General features: G+C 38.3%; 1 protein-coding gene across 3 annotated transcripts in view; it reads left to right on the top strand.

The window, feature by feature from the left end:
- The window catches only part of GDPD1 (glycerophosphodiester phosphodiesterase domain containing 1), a 51,907-nt gene extending 38,258 nt beyond the window's left edge, over nt 1-13,649 (top strand). Inside the window, exons 7-11 of one of the 3 annotated variants that reach the window (XR_010659708.1) lie at nt 2,157-2,290; nt 5,662-5,721; nt 10,719-10,770; nt 12,332-12,559; nt 13,485-13,649. Coding sequence is in view for 1 of the 3 variants with exons in the window: in XM_065910387.1 (XP_065766459.1) it covers nt 2,157-2,290; nt 5,662-5,721; nt 10,719-10,770; nt 12,332-12,454 (369 nt within the window). In the remaining 2 variants the exon portion in view is untranslated. Of the gene's footprint in view, nt 1-2,156; nt 2,291-5,661; nt 5,722-10,718; nt 10,771-12,331 lie in introns of all 3 variants that reach the window. The other 2 variants (XR_010659707.1, XM_065910387.1) reach the window with 2 other exon arrangements.
- The last annotated feature ends 284 nt before the right edge of the window (nt 13,650-13,933 follow it).

Genomic DNA, 13,933 nt, shown 5'->3' with positions numbered 1-13,933 from the left:
TTTCTTCCTGGCAAAGAAGGAAAGCATAGATCCAAAATCAGCACCATTATAATTAAAAGTACAATCAAAAGTAATGAGGCTCTAATTAAGGCAAGTGATAAGTTTTATCTGTGTACAAAAGGACAGAACAGAATAGTCAATGGGTTGAGTGACTTCAGATCCCCAAGAATATAGAACTGAGACAAAAGCAAGATAATATACTGGAGGCTTCATGACCTGCTGATCTTTGTGTGTGTGTGTTAGTTGCCTGGTCGTATCTGACTCTTTGCGACCCTATGAACTCTCTGTCCATGTGTTTCTCAAGGCAAGAATAATGGAGTGGGTTGCTTTTGCCTTCTCCAGGGGATCTTCCCGACCCAGGGACTGAACCTGGGTCTCCTGTGTGGCAGACAGATTCTTTACCATCTGAGCCACCAAAGAAGCCCCTTTTTACATCATTCAATTTTTTTTTTCAAATTAAAAATAGAGATAATAGCAAATGCTGGAGAAGATGAGGAGAAACTGATCTCACATGCATTGCTGGTGGGAATGTAAAATAAAATAGCCACTCTTAATTAAATGAGTAGTTTCTTAGAAAACCAAACATACATTTAGCATATTAATCAGCAATCTTACTCTTGGGCATTTATCTCAGTAAAGTGAAAATGGTGCACATGAAATTAATTATTCACTCAATTAAGGAGGTAGCAGGAGGGATTTCTCTGTCGTGATAGAGCAGTTCTGTGTCTTGACTGGGGGTGATTACACATACCTATACATGGATTACAGCTGCATCTAACTATACACATGCACAAATGAACACAAGTTTTAAAAACAGTGAAAACTGAGTAAGGTCGACAGTCTAACAGTAACATATCACTGTCAATTCCTGGTTTTGATACATCTGGTTACTGATGGGGCAGCTGCGTTAAGAATAAATGGGAGTCTAGTATATTCTTACAACCTCCTGTGAGTTTAAATAACATGTTCACTTTTGGCCGAGAATCACAGAACGTTCCCCTTGATTCACGTATTTTTCTAGACATCTCTGGCCTTCTGTCATTTTAGAATGTAAAAACTCCCAAGATTTCAGCAGCAATTTTCAAACACCTAAGGAAGAATGTCTCAACAATAATTGTCATTTGTGCTATGAACTTGCTTATATAATTCATGCATCTTTTATAATTCTTAAATTATGATGTATAAGAATTTCATATTAGCTCTTTACTTCCCGGATGCTAGAGGCTAGAAATATAAAAGAATGGGAGGAGGGTGGAATGAATGGGGAGATTGGGACTGACATATATATGCTACTATGTATAAGATAGGTAACTAAGAAGAACCTGCTCTAGGGCACGGGAACTCTGCTCAGTGCTCTGTGATGACCTAAATGGGAAAGAAATCTAAAAAAGAGGGGACGGAGACTTCCCTGGTGGTAGTCCAGCGGCTAGGCCACCATGCTGCCACTGCAGGGGGTCTGGGTTTAGTCTCTGGTCAGAGAACTAGATCCCGCATGCCACGAAAAACATCCCCTGTATCGCAGCTAAGTAGCCATTAAACAGGTCTATATTTTTAAGTGACTGAATGTTAAATAAAATATGTTTTTGCATGATTTTTTTCAATATATTACTTTTATACAGAAACATTCAAATGTATTAAAATTTTTATTTGTTTTAAAGATAGACACGGGGGATCTGGGGGAGGGGAATATGGGGATTTGTTTAGTATAGAGTTTCAGTTTTGCGAGATGAAAATGTGAATATTTGCAACGCTATTAACATATATCTGTATCATATCCTATTTAAAATATATATACATATATATAGTTATTGAACATGTAGAAGGTTACTGAATATTTCATATCATTATTTCTTTATCTTGTTCCATTAAATTTGATATGTTTAATCTCTGGTGATAAACATTAGCGCCGACAGACAGGACTGGTGCTGCAGAAGCAGAGAGTGGAGAATGAATGGGGAAACTTGAGTATCGGTTTATTCTGTAGGACTCCAGGATAGATCCTGACCCGTTTGTCAAGGACCAGTCATTTCTAAGTGTAGTGTGTTTGGAAGTGGATGTTGATGATTCAGGGAATACTTTAAACAGATGTCAAGATACAGTCTTGGGGAATTTTGAAGGTTGTGAAATAATCCTCTGATATTGTTTGTGTCTTTTAGAATTCGGAAATTCCTATACTCTTCAGTTTACAACGTGTTCTGCTCATTCTTGGCCTGTTCTTCACTGGCCTCTTGCCCTTTGTGCCCATTCGAGAACAGTTTTTTGAAATCCCAATGCCTTCTATCATATTGAAGTAAGTGATTACTCTGTTTTCATCAGTTAGCAATTACTGGAAAACTAAGACAAAGACTTAGAAAGTTTGAAGGCGGGAGGAGAAGGGGACAACAGAGGATGAGATGGTTGGATGGCATCACTGACTCAGTGTCCATCACCAACTCCCAGAGCTTGCTCCAACTCGTGTCGATTGAGTCAGTGATGCCAATCCAACCATCTCATCCTCTGTCGTCCCCTTCTCCTCCCGCCTTCAACCTTTCCCAGCATCAGGGTCTTTTCAACTGAGTTAGTTCGTCTCATCAGGTGGCCAAAGTATTGGAACTTCAGCTTCAGCATCAGTCCTTCCAATGAATATTCAGGGCTGATTTCCTGTAGATTGACTGGTTTAACCTCCTCGTAGCCCAAGGGATTCTCGGATACTCATATTTGTGTAACTTCTCTACTGGGTATAAAGCCTTGTTTTTCACACACTAATTTACTGTTAATACAAAGATGAAAGTGTATAAAACACTTGGAGCATTGCCTGGCAAATAATAAGCACTCAATAAATGATAGCTTTTATCATTAAATTATCTTTATCATTTTTATGTAACAAAGATCTTCATCTCACAATCCCACACCCTTAGAATGTCATTCCTAGCTGTAAATTTCCCTGGAGCTTCTGGGGAGATCATTTAAATGTGGTTTCACCTGCATGAGAACTTTTTTCATCCCCACACAACTATAAAAAATCAAGCTGAACATACAGCAATCATTAGAAAATATCAGTAAGAAAAAGAAGTTGGTCAACACTCTTGTACTCAGCATCTGTGTCTCACGCTTATCTTCCAGTTTGAGTTTTTTAGTTATGTGTGTGCTTATTTTATCTATTCCCAATTATAATAGTGTTTATTAGCAATTTCTGTAGCTGTTCCTCAGATGAAACAACAGAAATCGCTTCTTGTCTACAAGTAAACTATTTTCATTTGCTAAATTAAAAATAATTCCTAGCCATTTATCCCTAAAGTACTTCACTTTCCTCTGGTCTAGAATGGACTGTTGTGCTCTTGAGATCATCTCCAGGTGTTCCTTTTAGAAGGAAATGTTATTAAATTACAGATGTGAACAGATTTCATAGAGCTAATTTTTTTCTTTAAAGAGTGATTATGGATTAAGACACTGGTAGAATATTGTGTTTGTATTTATTTTTAATGAAAGATAGTGGATACTTCCTAAGGCAATGTAATAGTTTGTGTTTAATGAGGTAATTACTGTTTCAAGTTTTTAAGTTCTTGGGATTCCTGAAAATGTAATTGGGACTTTCTACCTCAGGTAGAATTAGGAGAATAGAAGGAGTTTATTTAGAAAGCTTCAAATAAAAACTGAATTCAGAAAAAAAGAGAAAAAATTAAGGACTCCCTTGGTGGTCCAGTAGTTAAGAATCCTTCTGCCAAGGCAGGGGACATGGATTTGATCACTGGTGGGGGAAGATTCCACATTCCGAGGAGCAGCTAAGCCCATGAACCACAACAACTGGGCCCACATGTCATAACTGCTGAAGCCCTGCGCTCCGCAACAAGAGAAGCCACTGCACTGAGAAGCCTGTGCACCAGGCAACTAGAGAGTAGTCCCTGCTTGCAACAACTGGGGAAAGCCTGTGCATAGCAATGAAGACCCAGCACAGCCAAAAATTTAAAGACAAATTAAAAAATAAATAATAAAATAAAAATTTTTTTAATGAATTTAACTGTGGAGACTCAGGGTAATCCTAAGAGTATAGACAAGAGGATTTAGAAAGGAAACAAGAATCAAGATCTGGGGAGAATGAAAATCACTGTGCAGTTTAACTTTGAAAGAAGCTGAGCAATCTTCACAGTAGATAGACCAACTAGTCAGAGAAGTCTCTGGGCATAGCCCAAAGTTAATGATACAGGTGGTGCTCTCAACATCAAAGAGGCTGAAGGAACTCATTGTAGGTCTGAAAGTCAAATGTACTCTTTCAGTAGGAAAGATGTCTTAAAAGGATGGGCCTAGGTCTTCAGATACTGAAAGTGAAAGGAAAAAAATGTTTTTAAGGTTTTCTTTTTAATCTCATTTTTACCCTAAATATCTCTTAATACATAGTAAAGTTTGGCTGTGTGTTTACATCTACTGCATACAAATTTGCAGCAGACAAGGCAAGAGAAAGCGACCTCACCAAAAAAGAAAGAAACATGGGTTCTGGGTATTCGGGATCTTTTGAAAGATAACTTTTAAATTTTAAACTTTGAAGAGTGTAGCAAAAAGTTAGTTTGAAATCATGAAAATAGAGAATCCAAATGGGCTTTGTTCTAATTTAATTTTGTCCTTTCCCAAATTTTAAGATAGGACACTGAAAGATGAACTCTCCAGTTCAGTAGGTACCCAATATGCCACTGGAGATCAGTGGAGAAATAACTCCAGAAAGAATGAAGAGACGGAGCCAAAGCAAAAACAACATCCAGTTGTGGATGTGACTGGTGATGGAAGCAAGGTCGATGCTGTAAAAAGCAATATTGCATAGAAACCTGGAATGTTAGGTCCATGAATCAAGGCAAACTGGAAGTGGTCAAACAGGAGATGGCAAGAGTGAACGTTGACATTTTAGGACTCATTGAACTAAAATGGACTGGAATGGGTGACTTTAACTCAGATGCAGCCATGAAATTAAAAGACGCTTGCTCCTTAGAAGAAAAGTTATGACCAACAGTATATTAAAAAGTATATTAAAAAGCAGAGACATTACTTTATCAACAGTATGTTAAAAAGCAGAGTATATTAAAAAGTATATTAAAAAGCAGAGACATTACTTTATCAACAAAGGTCCGTCTAGTCAAGGCTATGGTTTTTCTAGTGGTCTTGTGTGGATGTGAGAGTTGGACTATAAAGAAAGCTGAGCGCAGAAGAATTGATGCTTTTGAACTGTGGTGTTGGAGAAGACTCTTGAGAGCCCCTTGGACTGCAAGGAGATCAACCAGTCCATCCTAAAGGAGATCAGTCCTGAGTGTTCATTGGAAGGACTGATGTTGAAGCCGAAACTCCAATACTTTGGCCACCTGATGCGAGGGGCTGACTCATTTGAAAAGACCTTGATGCTGGGAAAGATTGAAGGCAGGAGGAGAAGGAGACGACAGAGGATGAGATGGTTGGATGGCATCACTAGCTCGATGGATATGAGTTTGAATAAACTCTGGGAGTTGGTGATGGACAGGGAAGCCTGGAGTGCTGCAGTCCGTGGGGTCGCAGAGTCAGACACGACTAAGACTAAGCCACTGAACTGAACTGAACTGAGGCATATACCAAGTACAATCAAGGCAATGATTTTTTCCTTGAACTTGTTTTATCACACTGATATATTCCTGTGATTCTAATTTAAATTTTATTTTCCCTCAGGCTGAAAGAACCACACACCATGTCCAGAAGTCAGAAGTTTCTCATCTGGCTTTCTGATATGTAAGAATTTTAGTTTCTTGATATATAGATTATTGTTTTAACTCTTAAATATGATGCTTATAATCTAGAGCAGACTTTCTACGTGTAATTTGTAACAATGATGAGTTGAACCTCAACTATACAAATGGATGTGTATGAATCATTTAGAACTAGCTTAATTACTAGTCACAAAACCTTAAGAGGAATTGGGAGATAATCTCGTCAAACTCAGGAGAAAACTGAGCACTTGGCTACCCAAAGTTAAATGATTTACTTGACGTGTCACTAGCAGACCTGGGATATATATACCCATCCCCTACCACTTATTCACTGTTTCCACTAGCCTGCAGTCAAAAACATGGTGAAAAGAAGCGTGTAAAGCAGTAAAACATACGTGTAAAACATATGTAAGAGTGTACATTGACTAAGGAACATATCTACATATGTTCCTTATCTAAGGCACATATCTAAGGAAAATCTACACTGAGACTTAACAGCAGAGTGGAAGCCCCACCTGTACAGTGGGCATCTACCTCAGAGAAAATGCCTTAAATTCTAAGACAAGTTGAGTGTAATTTTAGGTAAAACCTACCTCTATTTTGCTTTAAAATGGAACCTTGAAAAAAAATAAAATGGAACCTTGGGGACTTCCCTGATGGTCCAGTGGCTAAGACTCCATGCTCCATTGCAACACAGAGGGAATGGGTTCATGTCTGGTCAGGGAACTAGATCCCACATGCTGCAATTAAGAGTTCACAACTGAAAAAAAAATCCTCATTTCTTCAAATGCAGAAAAGATCAGAAAGGTGGGCTTTTATCTACTAGCCTTTGGGTTTTAAGAATATCAGAGTCCCTTTGATTTTTGAAGCTTATTTGTGAACATGAGCTGTGAGTGGTAAATTTCATAAAGTACTTAGTACACACAGACACACACACACACAAAATCCTACATGCCACAACTAAGACCTAACACAGCCAAAGGAAGAAAGAAAAGAAAATGGAACCTTGAATGCCTTGAATGCTTAAATAATAGTCATGAATCACAACCTATTTTCCTTAGGTCCTGTTTCAGAGTTTGAAAACTAGTTTTGTCTTTTCTCTGTGCCACAGGGTTTATTCTCTTTTTGTTTTATTCCTGATGTCATTTGTAGTTTTTAAGGATGCTTTTTTTTTTTTGGCCCTGTCACATGGCTTGTAGGATCTTAGTTCCCCAACCAGGGATTGAACCTATGGCCCCTAACCACTGGACCACCAGAAAATTCCCAAGGATGCATTTTAGCTGGTGTTAAATGCATATGATTTTTCATTTCTGCTACTTAATCATTCTAATAGACTAAACAGAACAGAAATAATATGTATAACTTTTCAGTACAAAAAGCTTCCATCTTGCTCAAGTAACTTGTATTCTAAAAGTTCACTTTTTAAGTTACTTGGAACTGAAAAAAAAACTTTTTTTTCTTTATAAAAGATTGTGTAATTAATGAACGTTACATTTCTAAGATAACTCGCAAAAGACTAATTCATTTTGTAAATGGATTGTGACATTATAGAATTTGACCCAAGTTCACTGCCTTATTTTGATTTGGAAAGTTAGGAACACAGACTCCCTAGTTCTTTCTCACTCTCAGTATGGCGCCAGCAGGAAAAGTGAGAAAGCCTCCATTGAGCTGCTCAGGAAGAATGGCAGCAAAGAGTAGAAAGGAGATCCAGCAGTTAAGATATAAACACATCCACAACAGCTATTACTGCTTGAGGTCGCCCCTTGCTTATATCGCTGAAACATCGGGATTAAATCTAAGTTCAGTTCAGTTCAGTCGCTCAGTTGTGTCTGACTCTTTGCAACCCCAGAACTGCAGCACGCCAGGCCTCCCTGTCCATCACCAACTCCCAGAGTTTACTCAAACTCATGTCCATTGAGTCGGTGATGCCATCCAACCATCTTATCCTCTGTCGTCCCCTTCTCCTCCTGCCCTCAATCTTTCCCAGCATCAGAGTCTTTCCCAGTGAGTCAGCTTTTGCATCAGGTGGCCAAAGGACTGGAGTTTCAGCTTCAAAATTAGTCCTACCAGTGAACACCCAGGACTGATCTCCCCTAGGATGGACTGGTTGGATCTCCTTGCAGTCCAAGGGGCTCTCAAGAGTCTTCTCCAACACCACAGTTCAAAAGCATCAATTCTTCTGCGCTCAGCTTTCTTTATAGTCCAACTCTCACATCCATACATGACTACTGGAAAAACCACAGCCTTGACTATACAGACCTTTGCTGACAAAGTAATGTCTCTGCTTTTAAATATGCTGTCAAGGTTGGTCATAACCTTTCTTCCAAGAAGTAAGCATCTTTTAATTTCATGGCTGCAGTCACCATCTGCAGTGATTTTGGAACCCAGAAAAATGAAGTCAGCCACTGTTTCCATTGTTTACCCATCTCTTTGCCATGAAGTGATGGGACCAGGTGCCATGATCTTAGTTTTCTGAATATTGAGCTTTAAGACAACTTTTTCACACTCCTCTTTCACTTTCATCAAGAGGCTCTTTAGTTCTTCTTCACTTTCTGCCATAAGGGTGGTGTCATCTGCGTATCTGAGGTTATTGATATTTCTCCTGGCAATCTTGATTCCATCTTGTGTTTCCTCCAGCCCAGCATTTCTCATGATGTACTCTGCATATAAGTTAAATAAGCAGGGTGACAGTATACAGTATACAGCCTTGACTTACTCCTTTTCCTGTTTGGAACCAGTCTGTTGTTCCATGTCCAGTTCTAACTGTTGCTTCCTGACCTGCATACAGCTTTCTCAGGAGGCAGGTCAGGTGGTCTGGTATTCCCATCTCTTTCAGAATTTTCCACAGTTTATTGTGATCCACACAGTCAAAGGCTTTGGCATAGTCAATAAAGCAGAAATAGATGTTTTTCTGGAACTCTCTCGCTTTTTCGATGATCCAGCGGATGTTGGCAATTTGATCTCTTGTTTCTCTGCCTTTTCTAAAACCAGCTTGAACATCTGAAGTTCAAGGTTCATGTATTGCTGAAGCCTGGCTTGGAGAATTTTGAGCATTACTTTACTAGCGTGTGAGATGAGTGCAACTGTGCGGTAGTTTGAGCATTCTTTGGCATTGCCTTTCTTTAGGATTGGAATGAAAACTGACCTGTTCCAGTCCTGTCTTCACTGCTGAGTTTTCCAAATTTGCTGGCATATTGAGTACAGCACTTTCACAGCATCATCTTCCAGGATTTGAAATAGCTCAACTGGAATTCTATCACCTCCACTAGCTTTGTTTGTAGTGATGCTTCCTAAGGCTCACTTGACTTCAGATTCCAGGATGTCTGGCTCTAGGTGAGTGATCACACCACCATGATTATCTGTGTCTTGAAGATCTTTTTTGTACAGTTCTTCTGTGTATTCTTGCCACCTCTTCTTAATACCTTCTGCTTCTGTTAGGTCCCTACCATTTCTGTCCTTTATTGAGCCCATCTTTGCATGAAACGTTCCCTTGGTATCTCTAGTTATCTTAAAGAGATCTCTAGTCTTCCCCATTCTATTGTTTTCCTCTGTTTCTTTGCACTGATCACTGAGGAAGGCTTTCTTGTCTTTCCTTGCTATTCTTTAGAACTCTGCATTCAAATGGGAATATCTTTCCTTTTCTCCTTTGCTTTTCGTTTCCCTTCTTTTCCCAGCTATTTCCAGTTCCCTCTTCAGACAGCCATTTTGCTTTTTTGCATTTCTTTTTCTTGGGGATGATCTTGATTCCTGTCTCCCGTACAATGTCACGAATCTCCATCCATAGTTCATCAAGCACTCTGTCTGTCAGTTCGAGTCCCTTAAATCTATTTCTCACTTCCACTGTATAGTCATAAGGGATTTGATTTAGGTCATACCTGAATGGTGTAGTGGTTTTCTCCACTTTCTTCGATTTCAGTCTGAATTTGGCAATAAGGAGTTCATGATCTGAGCCACGGCCAGCTCCCAGTCTTGTTTTTGCTGACTATGTAGAGCTTCTCCATCTTTCGCTGCAAAGAATATAATCAATCTGGTTTCAGTGTTGACCATCTGGTGATGTCCATGTATAGAGTCTTCTCTTGTGCTGTTGGAAGAGGGTGTTTGCTCTGACCAGTGCATTCTCTTGGCAGAACTCTATTAGCCTTTGCCCTGCTTCATTCTATACTCCAAGGCCAAATTTCCCTCTTACTCCAGGTGTTTCTTGACTTCCTACTTTTGCATTCCAGTCCCCTATAATGAAGAGGACATCTTTTTTGGGTGTTAGCTCTAAAAGACCTTGTAGGTCTTCATAGAACCATTTAACTTCAGCTTCTTCAGCTTTACTGGTCAGGGTATAGGCTTGAATTACCGTGATATTAAATGGTTTGCCTTGGAAACGAACAGAGATCATTCTGTCATTTTTGAGATTGCATCCAAGTACTGCATTTCAGACTCTTGTTGACCATGATGGCTACTGCATTTCTTCTAAGGGATTCCTGCCCACAGTAGTAGATATAATGGTCATCTGAGTTAAATTCACCCATTCCAGTCCATTTTAGTTTGCTGATTCCTAGAATGTTGATGCTCACTCTTGCCATCTCCTGTTTGACCACTTCCAATTTGCCTTGATTCATGGACCTAACATTCCAGGTTCCTATGCAATATTGCTCTTTACAGCATTGAACCTTGCTTCTATCACCAGTCCCATCTACAACTGGGTATTGTTTTTGCTTTGGCTGCATCCCTTCATTCTTTCTGGAGTTATTTCTCCACTGATCTCCAGTAGCATATTGGGCACCTACTGACCTGGGGAGTTCATCTTTCAGTGTGCTATCTTTTTGCCTTTTCATGCTGTTCATGGGGTTCTCAAGGCAAGAATACTGAAGTGGTTTGCCATTCCCTTCTCCAGTGGACCACATTCTGTCAGACCTCTCCACCGTAGGGATTAGAAGCTCTAAACTGACTGAATTAGAATTGAGGACTAATTTTAGTCCTTCCTTAGGACTGAGGAGTACCTAAATCTTTTATGCTTTTCTTTTCTAGTTTACTAATGAGAAAAGCTTTGTTTGACCACCTCACTGCCCGAGGCATTCAGGTAAGTTTTTGTAATGATGCATTTTAGAAAGAGCATAGTTTACCAGTTCAACACAAGTTTAAAGGGCAGTAACCCACTACAATATTGTAATTAGCCTCCAACTAATAAAAATAATTTGGAAAAATAAATAAGTAAAATAAAAGTAAATATTGTTGTTTAGTCAAAAAAATAAATGTGCTAAATTTTCCCAGTGAACATGGAGAAAGTGCTGGAGGGTACGTGGGAGGTTTTAGGAGCAGAGAAAAGGTATGAACTTGCAGTTAGCAGTGATGGTCAAACTTTTTCTGTTAAAGTCGAGATGGTAAATAGTGTCACACATGTGGGCCGTGCAATCTCTGTTACAACTTCTCAACTCTGTCATTTTATTGCAAAAGTGACCATAGATAATAAAATGACTAATAGGTATGTGAAAAAAAAAAAATAAAGGGCAGTAACTTCTAACTGACTTGATTTGGTCGTAACTCTGCTGCTTTTACTGGTTCTCATATATGTAGCCTACCAGGCTCCTCTGTCCATGGGGTTCTCCAGGCAAGAATACTGGAGTGGGTTGCCATTTCCTTCTCCAGTTTCACTTTCATTTTCACTATATGAAGCCCTTAAGCTCTGCCTTATAGTTAGCAAGATGGTATTGGTTTTTCAGTAGCTAGAGTTCACCTATAGGTAGGTGAGAAGAACTGAAGCCAGAGGGTGGGATAGTCATATTTAGTGAGCAAAGTGGAATTTATTTAAAGGGCTCAATGATTTCTTAAAATTGCAGAATTTTTTGTTTTTGGCTTTTATTTGCTGTTGCTGCTTCCTTCCTTGTTTCTTTCTTTTTTTTGCAGCATTTACTCTGAGGCCATAAGTTATTTGTTTCTTCAGTTTTTTTCCTGGGTATCTTTTTCTTCTGTACAAGCTCCTCTTCTGGTTTAGGAACGATCATCTATTCTTTTTCAGTAAGGATCATCTCAGTGGGGCAGGGAGAGCTCATGTTTGGGTTGATCTGACCATGAGCTCTGTAAGTCCTACCCACACCTTGGGAGCCTTGCTCACCAGGATGTGCTCAGTGACCAGAGAATCTACATCTAGAATCTGCATCTAAGCCTATAAGTTCAGCATGACTCTGCGTTTTTGAGCATGTGCAGTAAAAATTCAGCACTCTTTTTGGGCCACCGACCCAGTGTCCAGCCCCGCTGTTTGGCCTGTGCATACCTAGCACCTCCACCATTGTAATGGTGGAATGGCACGCATGTTGCTTCTGTAAAGTGACATCCTTCAAATACTTGGTGGTTTTTCAGCTATGCATACCCTTAATGGCCTGGGCAGTTTCACAAGTGTTCTTAAAGGGAGCGTGACGATTTGAACCTCTTGATTTACATGGTTTTGTGGAGTTTTCTGTGTTAAGTGAATAGCAGGCCATTTTTAGAGGTCACCTCAGACCACTTACCAGAAAAACTTTAATTTGCAGGTTATTAAAAGGTTGTTTCTAAGTGTACTGAGACTGTAATGGATGCATGCTAACATAAAGATAATTTGCTGTTTTAACATTTCTTCTCATATGTCTCATTTTTCTAATTTTCAGGTGTACATTTGGGTATTAAATGAAGAGCAGGAATACAAAAGAGCCTTTGATTTGGGAGCAACTGGGGTGATGACAGACTATCCAACAAAGCTTAAGGATTTTTTACATAATTTTTCAGAATAGAGAAGGAGGTAGTCAGAAGCATTCAAAGAAAACATGGAAAGACCTAAGAAAAAATTTTTTCATTATTTCCCTAAGCCATTTCCAGAATGGTAAAAGGTTTAATCAGTTAAGTGTTTATTACCTCATTTTTAAGCCTGTCTGAGAATGTAGAAACTATATATTGTATATTTATTTTAAACAATATTGCATATTTTACATTTGTAAATTGTTTAGAAAGATAATTGTTTATGAGATGTAAGTAGAAGATTATTGATCAAGATTTCTGTATTTGATGCAGTATTCTACTATCATAAGTAATTCTGAAATCAAAGGCTGTTGGATAGATTTGACATTAGCCTTCACTGGAATAAGATCAACTAATTAGTAAGACAGAATTAATGAAGGTCATTACAGCTATTCAAGTTGTCTCATTATTTCTAGTTACACCTTAGTTAAAGGGGAAAAATATTGTGGAAAGAGAGCTTGGAAATCAGTGATGTAATTATCTGACAAGTTGTACATTGTTAACAGAGGCAGACTCAAAGAAATAACTGAAAGTTTGTTACATGATCAGAAATAAAATCTGTAGACTGAATTCGAATTTCTTGGTTGCTGTCATCAATAGGGACATTCTATTTGGAGTCTTTTTCAGGTGTGTAACAATTGCTGCTGTATTTCTTTTTTTTGGTAAAAATTAAAATTGGACTTAATAATTGTAAATTAAGACAAGATGCTAACAGTCACATTTTTGTTTCCTCTAATGAAATGTACATTTTCCATTGTTAGCAATGACCAACTGTCTGGGCCTACATCTAGATTTTAAATAACATCTTGAGTCCTAATAATCGTAACAAACTGATGAAAGTGCATATCATTGTGTCTAATACTTATAAGCCATCTGCTCTTGATCTTTAAGAATTTATTCTTCTGAGTATTAAGTGGGAACAGAATTTCCCAAAGCATTAGGCATCACTTTCTCAGATTTTCTAATGTGACTTCATGTAAATCTGTTTATCATCTTTTTGACTTATTTTCATTATCTCTTTGGAAGGTAAATATATCCTGGAACAATAAGCATCTTGGACCTAGATTACACCTCTTATTTGGATTTTGCCAGCTAACAGTTATGAAGGCTAATCATACTCTCCCACCTATCCCTGGATGACATAAGTAACATTTGCTTTTTTGTTTAAACTGAAATAAAAATTTCAAGAACAAAAGAATTCATTGGTGTTTTCTTTTCTGCCATTGTAATTTGAAATATGATTTATGATTTTTTTCCAGAATTTAATGAGGTGTAAATTGATAATATAAGTAAACACACCTGAGACTTCTCTCTCATCTAAGAAAAATGAAATGCACTTTTATGGTAAATTGCCTCTTGGCATTTGAATAAATAACTTGGGCAGGTAATCCCATTAAATCTGTCATTTTCACTTTCACTTATATAACTTATGATTATAGTTGCTAGAGATGCTTTTGATCATCATTGATATAATT

This window comes from Muntiacus reevesi, chromosome 18, assembly GCF_963930625.1.
Source record: "Muntiacus reevesi chromosome 18, mMunRee1.1, whole genome shotgun sequence".
Taxonomy (NCBI): Eukaryota; Metazoa; Chordata; class Mammalia; order Artiodactyla; family Cervidae; genus Muntiacus; species Muntiacus reevesi.
The sequence above is the reverse complement of the archived record's forward strand: the minus strand, read 5'-3'. Positions and strand labels throughout refer to the sequence as shown.